This window comes from Juglans microcarpa x Juglans regia, chromosome 4S, assembly GCF_004785595.1.
Source record: "Juglans microcarpa x Juglans regia isolate MS1-56 chromosome 4S, Jm3101_v1.0, whole genome shotgun sequence".
Taxonomy (NCBI): Eukaryota; Viridiplantae; Streptophyta; class Magnoliopsida; order Fagales; family Juglandaceae; genus Juglans; species Juglans microcarpa x Juglans regia.
Window position 1 is genome coordinate 4,009,955 of NC_054601.1, and position 16,699 is coordinate 4,026,653.

General features: G+C 36.9%; 2 protein-coding genes and 1 long non-coding RNA gene across 4 annotated transcripts; all 3 read right to left on the minus strand.

Annotated features, from left to right (window-relative positions):
* Positions 1-775: 775 nt before the first annotated feature.
* On the minus strand, positions 776-3,412 carry LOC121263158. Of its 2 annotated transcripts, none has more exons than XM_041165977.1 (5): positions 3,241-3,412; positions 2,280-2,364; positions 1,482-1,595; positions 1,105-1,203; positions 776-954 (listed from the first exon to the last, which is right to left on the minus strand). In XM_041165977.1, exons 1-5 carry the CDS (start codon positions 3,336-3,338, stop codon positions 862-864), a joined length of 489 nt encoding a protein of 162 aa, XP_041021911.1. In that variant the 5' UTR covers positions 3,339-3,412; the 3' UTR covers positions 776-861. The 2 variants fall into 2 exon arrangements, with proteins under 2 accessions (XP_041021911.1, XP_041021910.1); XM_041165976.1 differs by having other exon boundaries at positions 1,105-1,206; positions 3,241-3,408.
* An 8,166-nt stretch (positions 3,413-11,578) lies between these two features.
* On the minus strand, positions 11,579-12,245 carry LOC121263152 (RING-H2 finger protein ATL56-like). Its single transcript, XM_041165966.1, has one exon. The coding sequence runs from the start codon at positions 12,200-12,202 to the stop codon at positions 11,681-11,683; it is 522 nt and encodes a 173-aa protein (XP_041021900.1). The 5' UTR covers positions 12,203-12,245; the 3' UTR covers positions 11,579-11,680.
* Positions 12,246-13,043: 798 nt separating this feature from the next.
* LOC121263229 lies at positions 13,044-13,630 on the minus strand. Its single transcript, XR_005940197.1, has 2 exons — positions 13,363-13,630; positions 13,044-13,237 (listed from the first exon to the last, which is right to left on the minus strand). It is a non-coding gene; the product is annotated as an uncharacterized LOC121263229 (long non-coding RNA).
* Positions 13,631-16,699: the final 3,069 nt, after the last annotated feature.

The window sequence follows — 16,699 nt, forward strand, 5'->3', positions numbered from 1 at the left end:
ACTTGTACATCAACAGTGTGTTGGGTATGTAAAAAATAAGGTTTATAAATAGATTTTTTCATAGCAAAATTGTGAGTTTATGATTCAGATCCCTGCAAGATGCATATCACGAAGCCTTTAACTCCTAATTTTATCTAATAAATCATGAGTTATTGAAAGTAACAGCTCCCCCACCAAACTGTAATTGCACAACCAGAATACAAGCAACTTGTTTATAACATTGACATTTTTGGATTTTTACAGTTTTATTTTATTAAAATTTCTTACATTTAAAATAGAATTATAAAACAATTGTAATTCTGTCATTTTTCAAGAGAAATGGTATGTATATTGTATACAACCACCACACAATATTTATACAACTCACTCTTAAAATATCATTACTTTTTAAATTCAAACTCATCAAAATAAAATGAAATTCAAATAACTTCAAAATATATCAATATTTTTATAAGATAATTGTGTACAGGATTTTCATTTTCTGTTCCATGAAATGGACATGTAAATGTGTATCTTGGCTCCAGAAACTACAATAGTGAACATCTATCCCGAATGTGAAAATTGATAAAAAGAATTCACTCTAACCTGAACGTTAAATCATGATGGGTGCTATTGTAATTAACAAGTACGACTTAAAAACCAGAACTTTCACAAAAACATGTCATTTTCACATAAGATCAATGGGGCTCTAACAGAGTGGTAAGATTTAGGACATTATTTTGGCATGTTAGAATCTGATTACAGAGTGCCAGCAGGAAGAATTTTTACAATGTAATGAGTAGCAAATCAAATAAAATGGTATAAGAATTGTGGACAGAAGAAACATCATTGGAAAGAACTCACAGGCTCACAGCATCAGTTTTAAAGAATTATTTGAGAAAAAATCTGCAATTTCTCAAACTTTACAATTACTGCACAAAAAAAACTGACAACAATGCTCCAGTATCCTGCCAACTGAACGTGAAAACGGTCAATCATATATGCAGTAACTCCAAATACCAGTCAATCGAAGGCTATCAATTAACCAAATTCAAATTATTGTCAAAGTGTGTGAGAGAATGAACCACATACATGTGAGCATACATGGAGCTAAAGTAAGTTTACCTGAGCCAAAATACTTTTTCCAGTCTGACCTTCAATTACCAAACCTGCTGTAAGACCAATCATTGCCCAAGCTCCGTTAATTGCTTCAATTTCACATCTCTTCTGTAAACACAACCAGCCAGACTGATAAGTAACTTGAAGTATGAGGACTTCTTCTGCATCGTTGACTGATGCAGTCCATCTTGCATTTGGGAGCAAACAGAAAACTTGCTCCTCTTTTCTTATAATGAAAATTTAAGCTTTCCTTCAAGAATAAAACATCTAATATAGAATATAACCCATGAAAGCAAAAATCATGCTCTGAAAATAACTTCCAGAGTTCGCTAGACAAGTCAATTCATAGTCATTATCTGCACCAAACATGGAGTTTCCTTCACCTTGAATTTCTGTTTTGCTTTAATTTCTTGCATTTGTTTGGCAGCCAACCGCTTGGCTTCCAAAGGATCAACCATGATCACTTCTTTAACCGAGCCTCGTTTCCCTGAAGACACCTGTACGCTTATTTATTTTGGTTAGGTACAGCCCATAATGGACAAGAAGCAGAAGTTAATCTTATTGGTACGGCTGCCAGTTTATTAATTTGCACAAATGGAAATTCAATTTAAAAAAAAAAAAAAAGTTTTCTTCATGTACTGTACAATTCACTCAAGCAACATAGAAGATAAAGGAAAATAAAGAATAAAAAAGAAAAGGAAAAATAATAGAAAATCTGCGAATTGCAACTTCATTGAATCTTAGTGGCTAAGAATGTAACAAAATTCCTTTCAAAAGATCAAAGTGTGGGCAAATTTGAACAGAAGTATGCCAATCTGGTTCTCGTATGGAACCATGATCAGGAAACAATAAAGAAGTCAATTTATTGACGGCCATGTTTGCCTCTAATGGGAATTTGAACCAATTTCAGACAGGAGAAAGAACTGGAATGTATTGAAGTGGGGAAAAAAGGAAGAAAAACAAAAATGCTACCACCACTGCAAAAGGTAGATTACATAAACTCATTATACTATATAAATCAAACAGTTAAACTGAACCATATAACACACAAGCAGAGTCAAAACATTTTGCTCCCACAAGGCACTAATTATATTATCAATGACATACCTAAAAAACCTTCGATAATATTTAAACCAAATATATCTGCATTAGACATGGGGGAGCCTTGGATTAAAGCGTACATTGGGATTAGCCAAGATTTGAAATGCTTGTCCTCTGGTTCTGTTAATGACCATGCTGGTGTCTTGGTCTCTTCTCAATCCCCGCCTAAGAAGAATAGAAACTTAAGAATATTAGGAAATCAAAAAATCAAAAGGGTAAGGAAATTCCAGGCTCTATCTCACTAAGTTGAGATGGTAAAATATGAACTTATAAAGCTCATTGGAGTTTTAGGGCCAGATTCCTTTCCAAAGGTGGATGCATACCATTTGACCATATTCACAATGAATGGCTCAACCATTTTGTGAATTCCACCGCCCTAAGCTCATTTTTAATTTTTTATAAAGATTTAAGTGATTTATAAGTAAAGGTCAGTGCAAGAGTATAGGTCTTCCAACAGTCGAAATCAAAGCAACGCACATGGCAAGAATAAAAACTACTCATTTTTCTTTTATTTCCATTATTTTTCTCAGCGAACAAAAGAAGGCCAAAGAAAATCTGAAAATTGGAACAATGTAAACCATCCACGTATTAGAGAAAATGGAGAAATGGATATGACAGATTACGGATAGATATCTCTTCAAGATTACGATTATTTCAGTAGTTTCCCTAGAAATCAAAAGAAAAAGAAAATCCAAGAAATAAGCAGAGCAATCCATTCATTAGTGTATGTAAGAAGAGGGGAAGATGAAATTCAGGGTCAAATGTTTTGAAGAACAAGTACATATTCATATCAGCAATTTGCTCAGCGACTACACATCTGGAGTAGAGAAAATTTCAAGAAACCAATTAATAAAGTAACGGAAGAGGTGGGTATCCGAGATTGAGGACTTAAACTGTGAAATATATTATAAAAAACAAAAAACAAATTATTTTCTATATACAACTCAGCCTCAGGAACCAAACGAGGATTAAAGAAAATCTTAAAAGAAATACAGGCACGAGAGCAAGGTTGAGAATTGGGTGCGTGAGTATTGAACTTACTTGAGGGGAGTTGCGGAGTGGTAGTGTTTGGAAAGGGATGAGTATTGAGAGGAGAAAATGATGCCTCCATTGATGAGTGGCAGAGATGAGGAAGCCATCTACAGTCCAGACTCTAGAAGACTACCTTACGTGTTCCTTGTTTTCTATCCGCAGCGTTTAATATTTTTGGTCCATGTTTTTTTGCATTTGTAAGTATTTAGTTCATATGTCAGTAACTAAAAACAAACAAACAAAGAGGTCTTTTTTTTTTTCGGGGCAAATAAAGAAAAAAAGATTTTTTTAGAAATGATTTAAACTCTAAATAAATAAATTCTTTGTAAAATAGAAGACTTCATCTTATAAAAGTGTGAAATAAACTATTTTTTGTTAGTGAGGCTTAACATTTTACAAATGATAGTTTTAGTGTGCCGTCCAACTTTAACAGTTTGACATGCTTACTAGTATAAATTTTATTTTTTATTTACATTTTTTAATATGTTTAAATATTTTTAAAAAATAAAAATACACCAATTAACTCATAATTATTTTTTTAATCATTAAGTACAAGAAAAAAATTAAATATATGAGCGATCAAAATGAGATGATAAAATGAGGCGACATAATAACATTATTCTTTTACAAATTTAGAGTTTGTATATAGTATTATTCGAAAAATACTTTTTATTGGATTGGTTAGAAACTAGAAATCTCATTTTTTTAGGAGGGAGCAAAGGTGAATTTTTGTAGAATTTATTTTATAAAAAAAAAAAAAAAAAAAAAAAAACCCTTAGGACGTGTCTGATTAATAGTTACACCTATTTCGGACTTTTCTAACAATTATCGATATTTCACACTACTTTTGTTTTTTGTTTTTCCACGAGCTTTAAAATGAATAGACAACAGAGGAGATAGTTAGCTATCTCAAGTAAAATATCATCATAATGATTACTGTGTTAAAAAAAATATCGATAAAAATTAGGTAATTGACTAAAGATCCAGACTCATGTTTTTGGACATAGCTTTGGTAAGCATCAAAGGGATGTGCACACCGGTGTTTGCGCGTGGTCCCATGCGATGAGATGGAGCGTAATCGATTTTAAAGAACCCGACGTTACTGCATTGCGAGACTAGAGGTTCGGATCCAAAAAAATCGACCGAATTGAATGGTTTGGTCCGGACAGGATCTAAGTCTTATTGGTCTGTTTTGAAATGTGATTTTTTTTTTGAACTAGATTATGACCGACCGAATATATATATTTTTAAATATTATATATAATATATTATTTTATATAGTAACTGTATAAATTAATTATGTAATTTTTATCTAAGAGATCGCTAATGACCATATATACAATAAAATTATTTAATATTCCTTAATTATATATAAAATATTAAAGAGATCGCTTAATTTTAATTTAATTAATTTGTTAAATTAATTTTTTTGTCAAAAAAGGAAAAAAAAATTCATGGATTGAATCGAACCGAATGGACCAACCGAACTGTTAACTATCAGTCCAATCTGACAAAAATGATGAACTCCAGACTGAATCGATTACACCTCTAATGGCATCTACGAAAGGAAATTAGTAGGTAGTTCAGAGCCTCACATGCTAGTTTGATGGCAACGATTTTAGTGTCTTTTTTCTTTTTTACACGTAGGGAGGGAAAATTTGACCCTTAGTTCTCTTAGTGAGAAACCAAGATGCTGCCAATTGATCCAAAGGATCTTGGCAACGATCTTAGTGTCTTATTTTAGATCTACAGTTGCAGAGTTTAGTAAAGTGGGGTGTATAGATTTTGGATGGCTGAAAGTTAGTAGATCATAACATTTCCAACAAAAAAGGAAAGGAATAAAAAAAGAGTTGGTCTATATACAATTTTCAAATAGAAACTGTTCATGCAAGTTTATATAGTGATGTTTAAAAAAAATTTAAAATTACAATAATATCATTTTTTAAATAATATTTTTTTCTTTTTTTATCCTTATTCATTAATGAGACTGTACACACAATCACCTACTCAAAATTACAAATACAATTTCTCATATATATATATATATATATATATATAAAGAAAAAACCCACGGATTTACCTGCAATAATGGGATATTAGAGGAGAATGGAGAAGCCTGCTACTCCATGTACGGGGGGATTCTCTTTCGTTTTAGGGAGAGGAGAAAATATTTTAGGGCGAGAGTTGGAGCAACTTTGCGGAGTAGTTTTTTTAGGTTACAGATTAAAAAACATAATTTTCCTTAATTTCGTCGGAAATGGTTTTGATGCATCATGTTAAGAAAATAATAAGTAACCCCTTCAAATTCATTTTCTTTCGTTATACAGCCGGTAGCATTTCCAATCATTAACACTTAATAAGGACATGCTTAGATGGACAAAAAAATTATTAAAACTTCTCATAATTCATTCTCAAATATCATTAAAACACAAAATATTTTTTAACTTTAAATTTAAAATTTTTTAATTTAATCATTATCTAAACACAAAAATCAATACAAATTCTATAAAATTCAAAACAAAAATTATATTAACTTTATAATATTTTTATTCAAACTTCTCAAGTTATCAAGTTATATTTCCTACTTTCTAGCAAATTATCCACACCAAAAACCATCACCTCGAGTTTCTATGCAAGGGAGGATTGTAGTAGCAACTAGATATTTTACACGAAAAGAAGACTCAAACCAATCCCTTTCTCATAAGCCCTCAAGAAACTCGCACCAGGTCCCTACAAAAGACATATATATTAACTTGTCGAAGCCAGTTTCCTTTCATAATGTTTGCTTGGGGCTTTTAGGTACAGTGTTAAAAGGTGTCGGTGTTAAATGATTAATCTTGTTTGGTCCACATTCTACGAGATAATAAAGGAAATATGTATAGTGAACTATACACAGCTTGAAGTGCAGCAATATAAAATAAAAATACTTGAACAGAGATCATAAAAAGATTGAAACAACAGGGCACAACGCAGTAAAAAACAATGCAAAGATTGAACCATTCGCCCTCCCTATGAATCTTGGAAAGAACGAGGCATCGAAAGAAAAGTTGTAACTTGCTGAAGAAAGGAACTCGATTTGCTAACCAATACAGCACTTTGCTTTCACCTATTTCTTTTCCTCGTGCTTTCCTGTTTGAGAAAGAGTAAGAAATGCAATGCATGGCAATTGTTTGACACAATGCTTAAACGAAGATTTCTCTCATTTGAATAATTATCTCATTTCTACGAACTGCCTCAATACATTCAGAGTCTATATTTATAGACTTTTTTCCAAAACAAACAATTACAAATGATTGGTACACATCAGATTTTATTGTTAGAATATTCTCATTCTAGAGCCTTCTTGGCTTTGCTGGAGATTCCCTCAATTGCACGCACACCAGCTGCATGTTGTCCAGAGGAGGATTCTTCTTCTGAGGCAGCAGTTGTAACTGCCTTAATATCCCCCATCGAGTCAAGCAGCACAGGTCCAATTGTGAGGCTTGACCGTAATTGTGAGAAGCGTGCTGAAGACAAGGCCTTCGTAAAAATATCAACTAGCTGGTCCTTTGTAGATAAACAAAACTTGAAGAGTTTTGGCTGCTACATGTTCACGAACAAAATGGTAATCTAGTTCAACATGTTTAGTGCGTGAGTGTAAAACATGATTTGAGTGATAAGTAGCCCCGAAGTTATCACACCAAAGAGTTGGTGGATCAGTGAGAACAATGCCAAGCTCTTTTAAAAGAGATTGCAACCAGAGAAACTCACACGTGGTATTGGCCACTGCCTTATACTCGGCTTCAGTAGAAGACCGAGCTATTGTTGTTTTTTTGAACCCCAAGATATCAGATGCGAACCAAAGTAAATGCAAAATCCGTCCGTAGATCTACGGTCATCCAGGCAACCTGCCCAGTCAACATCAGAGAAGACTGCCAGTTTGTATGATGAGGAGGATGCAAAACGAAGACCAAAGTGTTTGGCAAGATTAAGATAGCGGAGAATGCGTTTGACGGCTTGACAGTGGGGCAGTCTAGGATAATGCATGAACTGACAGACCTTATTAACAGCAAAGGAGATATCTGGTCCGGTAAATAAAAGATACTGAAGACTCCCAACGATACTATGGTAAAGTTGGGGATCTTCAAAGGATGGTCCATTTCGGGCAGTGCTTTTCTCAGATGATGATAATGGTGTAGAAACAAGTTTAGAATGTTGCATGTTTGTGCGATGCAGCAGGTCAGAGATATATTTAGACTGTGACAAATACAATCCAGATGAATTTCTACTAACTTCGATGCCTAGAAAGTAATGTAAAAAACCAAGATCTTTGACAGGAAAATAAGAGCTTAATGCTGAAATAAAATCAGATATTAATGCAAAACTGGAACCCGTAACAATAATGTCATCGACATATATTAAAACATAGATGAAATTGGAATTTTGCTGAAGAATAAACAAAGATGTATCAGAAACTGATCCACGAAAGCCAAGAGACAACAACGGATCGATTAGCTTAGAGAACCAAGCCCTAGGGGCTTGTTTCAAACCATAAATTGATTTTCTCAACTTACAAGCATGTTGAGGTAGATCGGGATTGACAAACCCTGAAGGCTGCTGCATGTAGACATCATCCTCGAGGTCCCCATGAAGGAAAGCATTTTGAACGTCCAACTAGTGCAAAGGCCATCTGCAAGACACAACAAGTGAGAGGAGTAAACATATAGTGACGAGTTTGACAACGGGATCGAATGTCTCATTATAGTCAAGACCAGGTTGTTGATGGAACCTCTTGGCCACAAGGCGGGCCCTGCGGCACTCAAGGGACCCATTAGCCCTGCGTTTCGACTTGAGAACCCATTTAGCACCAAGAACATTGTAGGAAGGCGACACTGGAACTAAGTCCCATGTCTTATTTTGTAAGAGGGCTTGAAATTCTTGAACCATAGCAGCTCTCCACTAAGGAAACTTAGAAGCTTCTGAGTGGGAGGATGGTTCTTTGGGAACGATGGAGGAAGAGATGGTGGTTGACAGTGAAGGTTTAATAGGCAAAGGGAGAGTTCCATCTGTTCGAATATGAGGGCAATTGATATTGTTTTTCGCACGCGTTACCATCGGATGATGGGATTTAGGCGGTGAAAGTGGTAGTGATGAAGGAGAAGGAGTGGCAGGAGGACTAGGGTTCGACGATATCTATGAAGAAGAGGGACGTGGCGAGGGAGATTCTAAGGGGCTGGGGTTCAATGTTGTCAAGGGGCTGCAAAAATGGGATGGGCTAAGTGGGGACAATGGATTTGAGTTGGGAATAGATGGGGCGATGGGCTGAGGAAGTAACAGGCCCGAGTGAGATATAGAGGGAGTGTGAGGAGAGGGGGGCTCGGGCGGATAAGTGGGCTGAGAAGTAAGTGGGCTCAGAGTTGAGATGAGAGGGAGTCCAAATTGTGTGATGGACAGGGGCTGATTGTGTTGTTTAGTGGGCTGAGTAGCAAAGGGAAAGCTTTGCTCATCAAAATGTACATCTCTTAAGATGTAAGTGCGGCCCGTAGGGAGATGAAGACACAAGTAGCCTTTGTGATCTGGGCTATAGCCCATGAAAACACAGGGCTGGGACCTTTGATCCATTTTATGCTTATTGAAAGGCCTTAGATTAGGCCAACAAGTGGTTCCAAAAACTTTTAAAAAATTGTAATCAGGAGATTGATTAAAAAGAATTTGGAAATGTGATTTGTGACTGAGAACAACAGTGGGCATTCGGTTTATTAAAAATACTGCTGTTTGGAAGGCCTTAGACCAGTATTTGTGTGGTACAGACACGTGTGCAAGAAGAGTTAGCTTTGTTTCTACAATATGTCGATGGCATCTTTCAACAGACCCATTTTGGGCATGCGAGTATGGACACGTGAGACGATGCGAAATGCCACAAGATTTAAGTAAAGAGTGAAGGGGCCGAAATTCCCCCCCCCCGTCAGACTGGACTGAAATCAAATTAGTTGAAAAATTATTGCTAATATATTGTAAAAATGCAAGAAAAATTGTAGACACATTTGATTTAGACTGAAGTGGAAAAATCCATATATATTTACAGTAATCATCTAAAATGAAAAAAAAAGGACAACTATTAGTAGATAACAAGTGCCAGACCCCAAACATCAAGAAAAAGCAATTGAAAAGACTTGTGGGATCGAGATGGAGAGGATGGATGAGGGAGTGCGTGAGCTTTAGCTTGGCAGCAGGCAACACGTGTGAGAGGCATTTTTATTGAAAATTGGAAGCTGAAATTAGTGGAGTGTAAAGGATGTGATCCGAGGAGATGGATGACCAAGTCTAGCGTGCCAGAGTGGAACGTAGCTATGTTCACCAAGAAATGCTTGTGGAGATGACACAGAGGAATTTGCAGAAGCCAGCGGAAGAATATAAAGGCAATCCTTAACGGGTCCCTGAAGAAGCACCTCCCGGGTTTGTAAATCCTTCACAAGGAAACACGAATAGTGAAACTCAAAAAATACTGAATTATCAAGATAAAATTGACAAACAGAAAGCAAATTTTTGGTAATTAAAGGGACATGTAACAGTTTAGTAAGAATGTAATTGCCACAAGAGGAGTGAAGGTGAGCAGTGCCAATGTTCTGTATAGGGAGGGTGGAACCGTCGCCGATGCTAACTTGTTCATGGCCATGATATGGCGTAGAATCTACATTCAGATTAGCAAAGTCAGATGTAAAATGATTAGTGGCCGCAGTGTCGGGGAACCATTGAGGCGAAGTAGAAACATAATTGGGGAGTGAGGAATAATTTGCTTGAAGAGACAGAGGAGGAGATGGCAGATATGTATGAGTGAATCGATGATAACAAGAAAGAGGCCACATCATGTGGCCAGACTTGTTACACGCTTGACAAGTGGGACAATTCTCAGAACAAGAGGTAAAGAAATTTGGTCGTGGGGTAGTATGAAGGCCACGGCCAAATCCATGCATACGTCGACCCCCACAACAGAAATTGTTTCGGCCTCTATGATAAGTAGAGGTTGTGGGTGGTCGAGTGGTAGCATTAGCTATAATAGAGGAGCCATTAATAGAGGAACCAGAGAGAAGAGATGTAGTCTGGTGTGCCAGATGTGACTCATAATTCAAAAGATAGCTATATATTTGGTGTGATGACAAAGGCTCAAGTCGGGTTGTGATGGAAGTAATCACCGATTCATATTCGATACCTAGCCCAGCAAGAAGAAACACAGAAAACTGAGAAGGAGAAAGTGGTTGACCCGCTGCACTCAAGGTAGTAGAAAGATTCTTGGCCTTATGAAAGTATTTGGTAATAGACTTTGGACCCCTTTTCAAGGTAGTCAGTTGAAATTGTGTTTGAATTATATGAGCATAGGAACAGGCAGCATATAGATTGTGGAGGGTAGACCAGATTTCAGAGGACGTGGCACACTCAAGGACTTGGGCTAGTACAATATCTGTTAGAGATGAGTTGAGAACAAAGATGAGGAGCTGGTCCTGAAGAACCCAACGCTTGTACTCGGGATTGGGAGAACCATTAACAGTGATGGGGGGTGGAGGAACAGTTCCATTGACATAGTTGAAAAGTTGATGTCCCTTAAGAAAGGGAACTATCTGGGCCTTCCATAGCAGAAAATTATCTATGGAAAGCTTAATAGTGACCGAATGCGTAGCAGCGGTAACAATGGAGGGGTGACAAGGGGAGGGGGAAGGGATGGACTCAGTGTTATCGGATGATGGCTCAGGAGACCCCATGAGGATGATGAAAAAAAGAAAAATGTTAAGAAGAAGGAGATGAGATGTAGGCGTGAGCCTTTACCAAACTCTGGATACCATGTTTGAGAAAGAGTAAGAAATGCATGACAAGTGTTTGACAGAATGCTTAAAAGAAGATTTCTCTCATTTTATTAGTTATCTCATTTCTACGTACTGCCTCAATACAATCAGAGTCTATATTTATAGACTTTCCCAAAACAAACAATTACAAATATGATTGGTACACATCAGATTTTATTGTTAGAATATTCTCATTCTAGAGCCTTCTTGGCTTTACACAGGCTCCAGTGTAGACAACCCAATATTTTTTTCCAACTTCCATAAGAGCAATGACTTCAGGGATATATGGCCTGAAGAAGTGCGATTCACCAGTATTAGCCCTCTACTTTTCCCCTCCATTCATCCTTTCAAATTATATCCAGCAAGACAATTAGATGGGACAAACGCATTTGGACATAGTTTTATATCTGAACTGGTAAATTGCAACAAGAATGTAACTTTATAATCTCAATTTACGTTGCTCGGCAACCAAACAAAACCCATCATAAGAAAAACAAGAGAACCGAAGCAAATATAAGTCAGGATAGACATGCTAGCAAATTATATCTGACACTATACATTAACTGAAAACAGAAAGAGGGAACAAAAACTAATCCAGTACAAAATTTCGGAGTTACAAGAACTTACAATAATTACAAGCCTACCAAATCCCCCCAAAGCTTCTTATCCTCATCCTCCTCCAAACCCACCATGGAACCCTTCGTTCCCGCATTTGATTGCACATGTGCTCGGCACATCGGACAGGCGGCGACCTTGACGAGCCACGAGTCCACGCACCGCTTGTGGAACAGGTGACCGCAAGCCGCGAGTTTCCTGCAGCACTGGCCGTCCCTGAAGGAGTCAAGGCAGACCACGCATTCTTCATCTTCAGCGGCGCCATTCTTCCTGGCGTGCCGCTTTAATCTGAAGTGGGGGAGGGTGTTGAGGTCTCTGGGGGGTAGCCCAGAAGAAGAGGTGGAGGGGAGAGAAGAACGGCGGTGGCGGTGGGAAGAGAGGGAGACATGGAGGAGGAGCAAGGTGGCGGAGGCAAGGCCGAGGAATAGGAAGAAGAGAGAGGTGAGGAGGGTCATGATGATGGCCTTAAGGAGGAGGGATAGGAGCTTTGGATTCGGTTTTGACGGTGTTGGTGGTGATGGTTGGTCATGGGAAGGCATTGTGAATCCTCGGATTGTTTCGTTTAGAGACCGATGAAGAGAGATGAAATTTCAATTGCAGATATTAACGAGCGACACCGACCTTAAATGGGAATCGACGATCATAGGGATGCGTACCCATGTGCCATGGCTAAATGGCAAATCCGTGGGCTTCTTTTCCGGGGTTGTAGACTTTTTTTTCCGTCTTTCTCCTGTCTTTTCAAATTATAGATAAATAAAAAAAATACACTATGCTTACATAATTCATAATTATCTAACATTACTCAAATCAAATAAAATATGACAAGACTAAAAGTAGGAAGATGATAAAACTCGGCATAAATAAATAGCACTTGGCTACAAGTGGTTTTCACGTTTGTTTCACGAAAATTCTCCTTTGTCGTGCGTGCGTAACATTCTTAGCCGGTTTTCTTACAACTAGTTTGGTACACACTTGATGTGGGAGAGGATTACAATCATGTCTATTCACTTTTAAAATAATTGAAAACAATTTAAAAAAGACAAAATGTGTCGTATTTTATCTACCGAAGCACGTAACATTATATTTGCTAGTATAATTCAGGGGCGGACCCAAGTTATTGACTGGGGGCTTTAATTATTTCTGTAAAAAAAAAGACAGCTCAAAAAGATATTTTTGTGGCTGGATGCTCTGTTTCAGCCTTCAGGAGAAACGTGATTTATAGGTACTTTTTTTTTTTTTTTTTAATATCTGTTTTAATAAAATTTTTTTTTCTAAACCAAGCCAAATTCTCGCATTTTATTCGTGAAATGAATTTTGACTCCTTTTCCAGGTTCTATAAGATCGCATGCATAACCAAATACTCATCATAATGATCGATTCTAAAGAACTAAGGCCTCTCTTTATTGCAGCACTGAACTGAACATATATCGCTTGCATATACAGTGATTTCTACATCATGTTGGCATGCATTGACTAGATAGAAGTTTCATCCATGAGCTAGCTAGCTGCTTATTTCACTTTTTTCAAAAACCCCTTGTCAGGAGGTCATGTTCTAGGCCAGAGAACTTCAAGCCCTGCAAATGGCAAAATGCAGAAGCAACCATGAATTACATACATACATTCTTTAGGCATATATATATATATATATATATATATATATAATCTGAGAGAGATATAGATAGATAGGGATAGATCTTACGGAAAATACTCAATTTTGACTTTTCCGGCATCAAGATCAGCTATTTTGGAGAAAGCATCTCTAGAGAGACTTATAGTTCCATTGCATGGTGACGAACAGTAATCCACAATTTTAACCACAACGTCACCAGACTTGCAAGGATGTGGCGCCAAGTTTGCGCCTCCGATGCATTTAATTCTGTAATTTCTCCCACAGGCTGCTCGATTCCCCCATATCGCATCACTTGCTCCCGCTACCATCACACCAAGGTTTTGTCTTCCATAGCATGCAGAGGCTGTCAAAAGGATTTTAATTGTTAAAACTCCCACGTTAATTAATAAAATGTTACACTTACATATATATATAGAGAGAGAGAGAAAGCATTAATTTTACTATTCATTATATATACTTCTATTCTATCAAGTCACACCATTTGATGTTTAAGACTGTTTTAAGTAATTTCTTAAGCCAATAATTTATAAAAAATAAAATAAAATAAAATTATTATATATATGTATAGCTAAAACGATGCATATAAGTAAGCGTACTGACGAATATAAGGGGGACCGTAGAAAATAGCAATGCCCTGTGCGGCATTTGCTACCTCTGACACGAGACATATGGCTATAATCGCCATGATGAAACTGTGAATAACCACTCCGAATGCTCCCATTTTTTTCCTCTTTTTTCTTTCTTCTCTCTAGGAAAAACTATCTGATGAGGTTATTACGCTTACTACTTTGTGATGGAAACAAGTAGATTTGCCTCTAATTTATAGAGGAGCTCTAGCGAAAATTATGGTCTTCAACTCTCCACGTGTTTTTTTAATAGACTAGCAACAGGCCCCAAAGACTAAAAGTCCACACTTTTCAGACTTTTTGTTGGTAAAATAAATAATAATATAATAAAAATTACAATAAAATTAAAATTAAAATAAAGTCAGTTTAAATTGAGATATGAAAATATTACTCTCTTTAAAAATATTCAAATCTTTTGAGGTATATAAAGTCTTAAATTAACCGATGCAATAGAATTCTTGTTGAATTGACTCCTCTAGAATACAATCTCAACTGATCGTTGTATAGTCCGAATCAATTCTGTACAAATAATTGAGCTCAAAGCTGCACCAAAAGAACACATTTCTTTTATCTAGAAATACTCTAAAAAATTATTTAAGTACAACCCTCTTTTCTAGTCTCTCTAGAGATTTTCTCTATATTGTATAGAAAAATAACACCACACTCAAATGGAAAACAATACAAGACGAATCCCCCATTCTCTTAATAAGCTCAACCATTTAAATAAAATTAAACGTTTTCCTCTATCCTGGGCAATCAATGAAAAAGAAACTCACAACATAAAAAAAAAAAACGTTGACTATCAATGATACTTGATAACAGCCAATTAACTAGAAGTCGACCGCACTAACTTATTACACTATTAACAAAGAGCCGGTAAAAGAGAATATTAAAGAGAGAAAAAACTCAAACGGCTCGATAAGAAAAATATGGTAACAATGAGCAATAAAAGAATTAAAGCTGCCAGATTTTATTCCCATTGAATGCCTTTGTCAAAGTTAGAAGAAAAGAATTCTCCAATGCCTACGAGGCCTTCGGATTGACGTATTATGAAGACCGTGATTTCATTTGTTGAGCTGTAAATACATTTCATTTTATTCATTATTATGTTATTTGATTCCTTGTAACTATATATAGCACATGTATGTGAAGGAATATAGGGCATTTTATTTTCACACAAATCATTCCCACATTCTTTGTTTTTCTCTGCATTCCTTACATTCCATTATTCACCTTTTTCGTACGCACCCAAGGCAGTTATGCCTTCTTCCTCATTGAACTCTGCTATTATTAATATGGTATCAGAGATTTGACCGAAGAAGTTCTTGCAGCAAACATGCCACCCAAAAATAAATATGAAGATCGAACATCTCGTCTAAATTTTTTTTCACTTGTTGAAATACAATTCAACACTCAAATCAAAATTCTTAGATCGATAATGGTGTCGAATTCAAAATGCCTCATTTCTATAATTCCAAAGGAGTCTTGCATCAATTAACTTGTATTGCTACACCTGAACAAAATGCCCTAATTGAGCGTAAGCACCAACACATTCTCAATGTGGCGCGCGCTCTCAAATTTCAATCCGGCTTACCCTTACAATATTGGTCTGATTTTATCACCACCGCCGTCTACTTGATCAACCGAACACCCACCCCAACACTCAACCATAAAACCCTATTTGAAGTTCTCTTCCAGACCAAACCATCTTACTCCCATTTCAAAATTTTTGGGTGCTTGTGTTTCGCTTCTACTCTTTCCCATGCCCAGACCAAATTCGAACCTAGAGCTAGAAAGTGTCTCTTCCTCAGCTACCCATATGGCATAAAAGGATATAAACTACTCGACCTAACCACCAAACAAATTTTTCTCTCAAGAAATGTCATCTTCCATGAAGAAAATTTTCCACTAAAACACACAACACCTACGACGTTGCCTATTTCTCTTCCGTCAACACACGTTGACGTTACCCATAACACCTCTCCAGTTACCCATAAATCCACTCCACATGCTCAACATCCCTTCAGTCATATTCCCCCCATCTTCAATAACGAAACCACAGACTACTTTACATCACCTACTAGCTCACCTCCTCTACATCCCCAAACTGAAAATTCTCCTATTCCCTTGCCTAATGACCCTTTAGCCACTACATACTTTCCTCCACCTCTTCAAAAATCCACTCGCACGAAAACGGCCCCAGAGTATCTCAAAAATTATCATTGCCAACAGGTCAGTGAGGTCACCACACTCGAAGCTCACCACTTGGCATCTAAGTTGAACTCCCTTGCCTCTTCTTCACGTTCAGGTAATGATGTCTTATTTTCCATTTCCTCAATTTTATCATATGCATCACTATCACCTCAATTTCGAGCTTTTACCACCTCTGTCTCAATTAATTCTGAGCCAACATCATACACACAAGCCATCAAACACCCAACCTGGTGTGAGGTAATGGACCAAGAGCTCTTGAACTCAATGAGACATGGACCATCGTGGATCTTCCTCCAGGCAAGAAACCAATCGATTGCAAATGGATTTATAAATACAAGTTTAGAGCCGACAACACAGTGGAGCGCGCCAAAGCTCGACTCGTCGCAAAGGGTTTTACTCAACGCGAAGGTATTGATTTTCACGACACTTTCTCACCTATTGCTAAACTGGTTTCTATTCGATGTCTTTTAGCTATCGCCGCCATCAAAGGGTGGGATCTTCAACAGCTTGATCTCAACAACGCATTCCTATATGGCAACCTTAATGAAGAACTTTACATGAAGCCA

Excerpts from the sequence above, each read along its gene's own strand:
- LOC121263158 (XM_041165976.1), bottom strand. The coding sequence starts at position 3,338 with ATGGCTTCCTCATCTCTGCCACTCATCAATGGAGGCATCATTTTCTCC. Across the intron at positions 1,596-2,279 it reads AAATCTTGGCTAATCCCAAT|GTGTCTTCAGGGAAACGAGG; the intron begins GTACGCTTTAAT and ends ATAAGCGTACAG. Across the intron at positions 955-1,104 it reads GAAAAAGTATTTTGGCTCAG|TTGGCAGGATACTGGAGCAT; the intron begins GTAAACTTACTT and ends TTTCACGTTCAG.
- LOC121263152 (XM_041165966.1), bottom strand. The coding sequence starts at position 12,202 with ATGCCTTCCCATGACCAACCATCACCACCAACACCGTCAAAACCGAAT.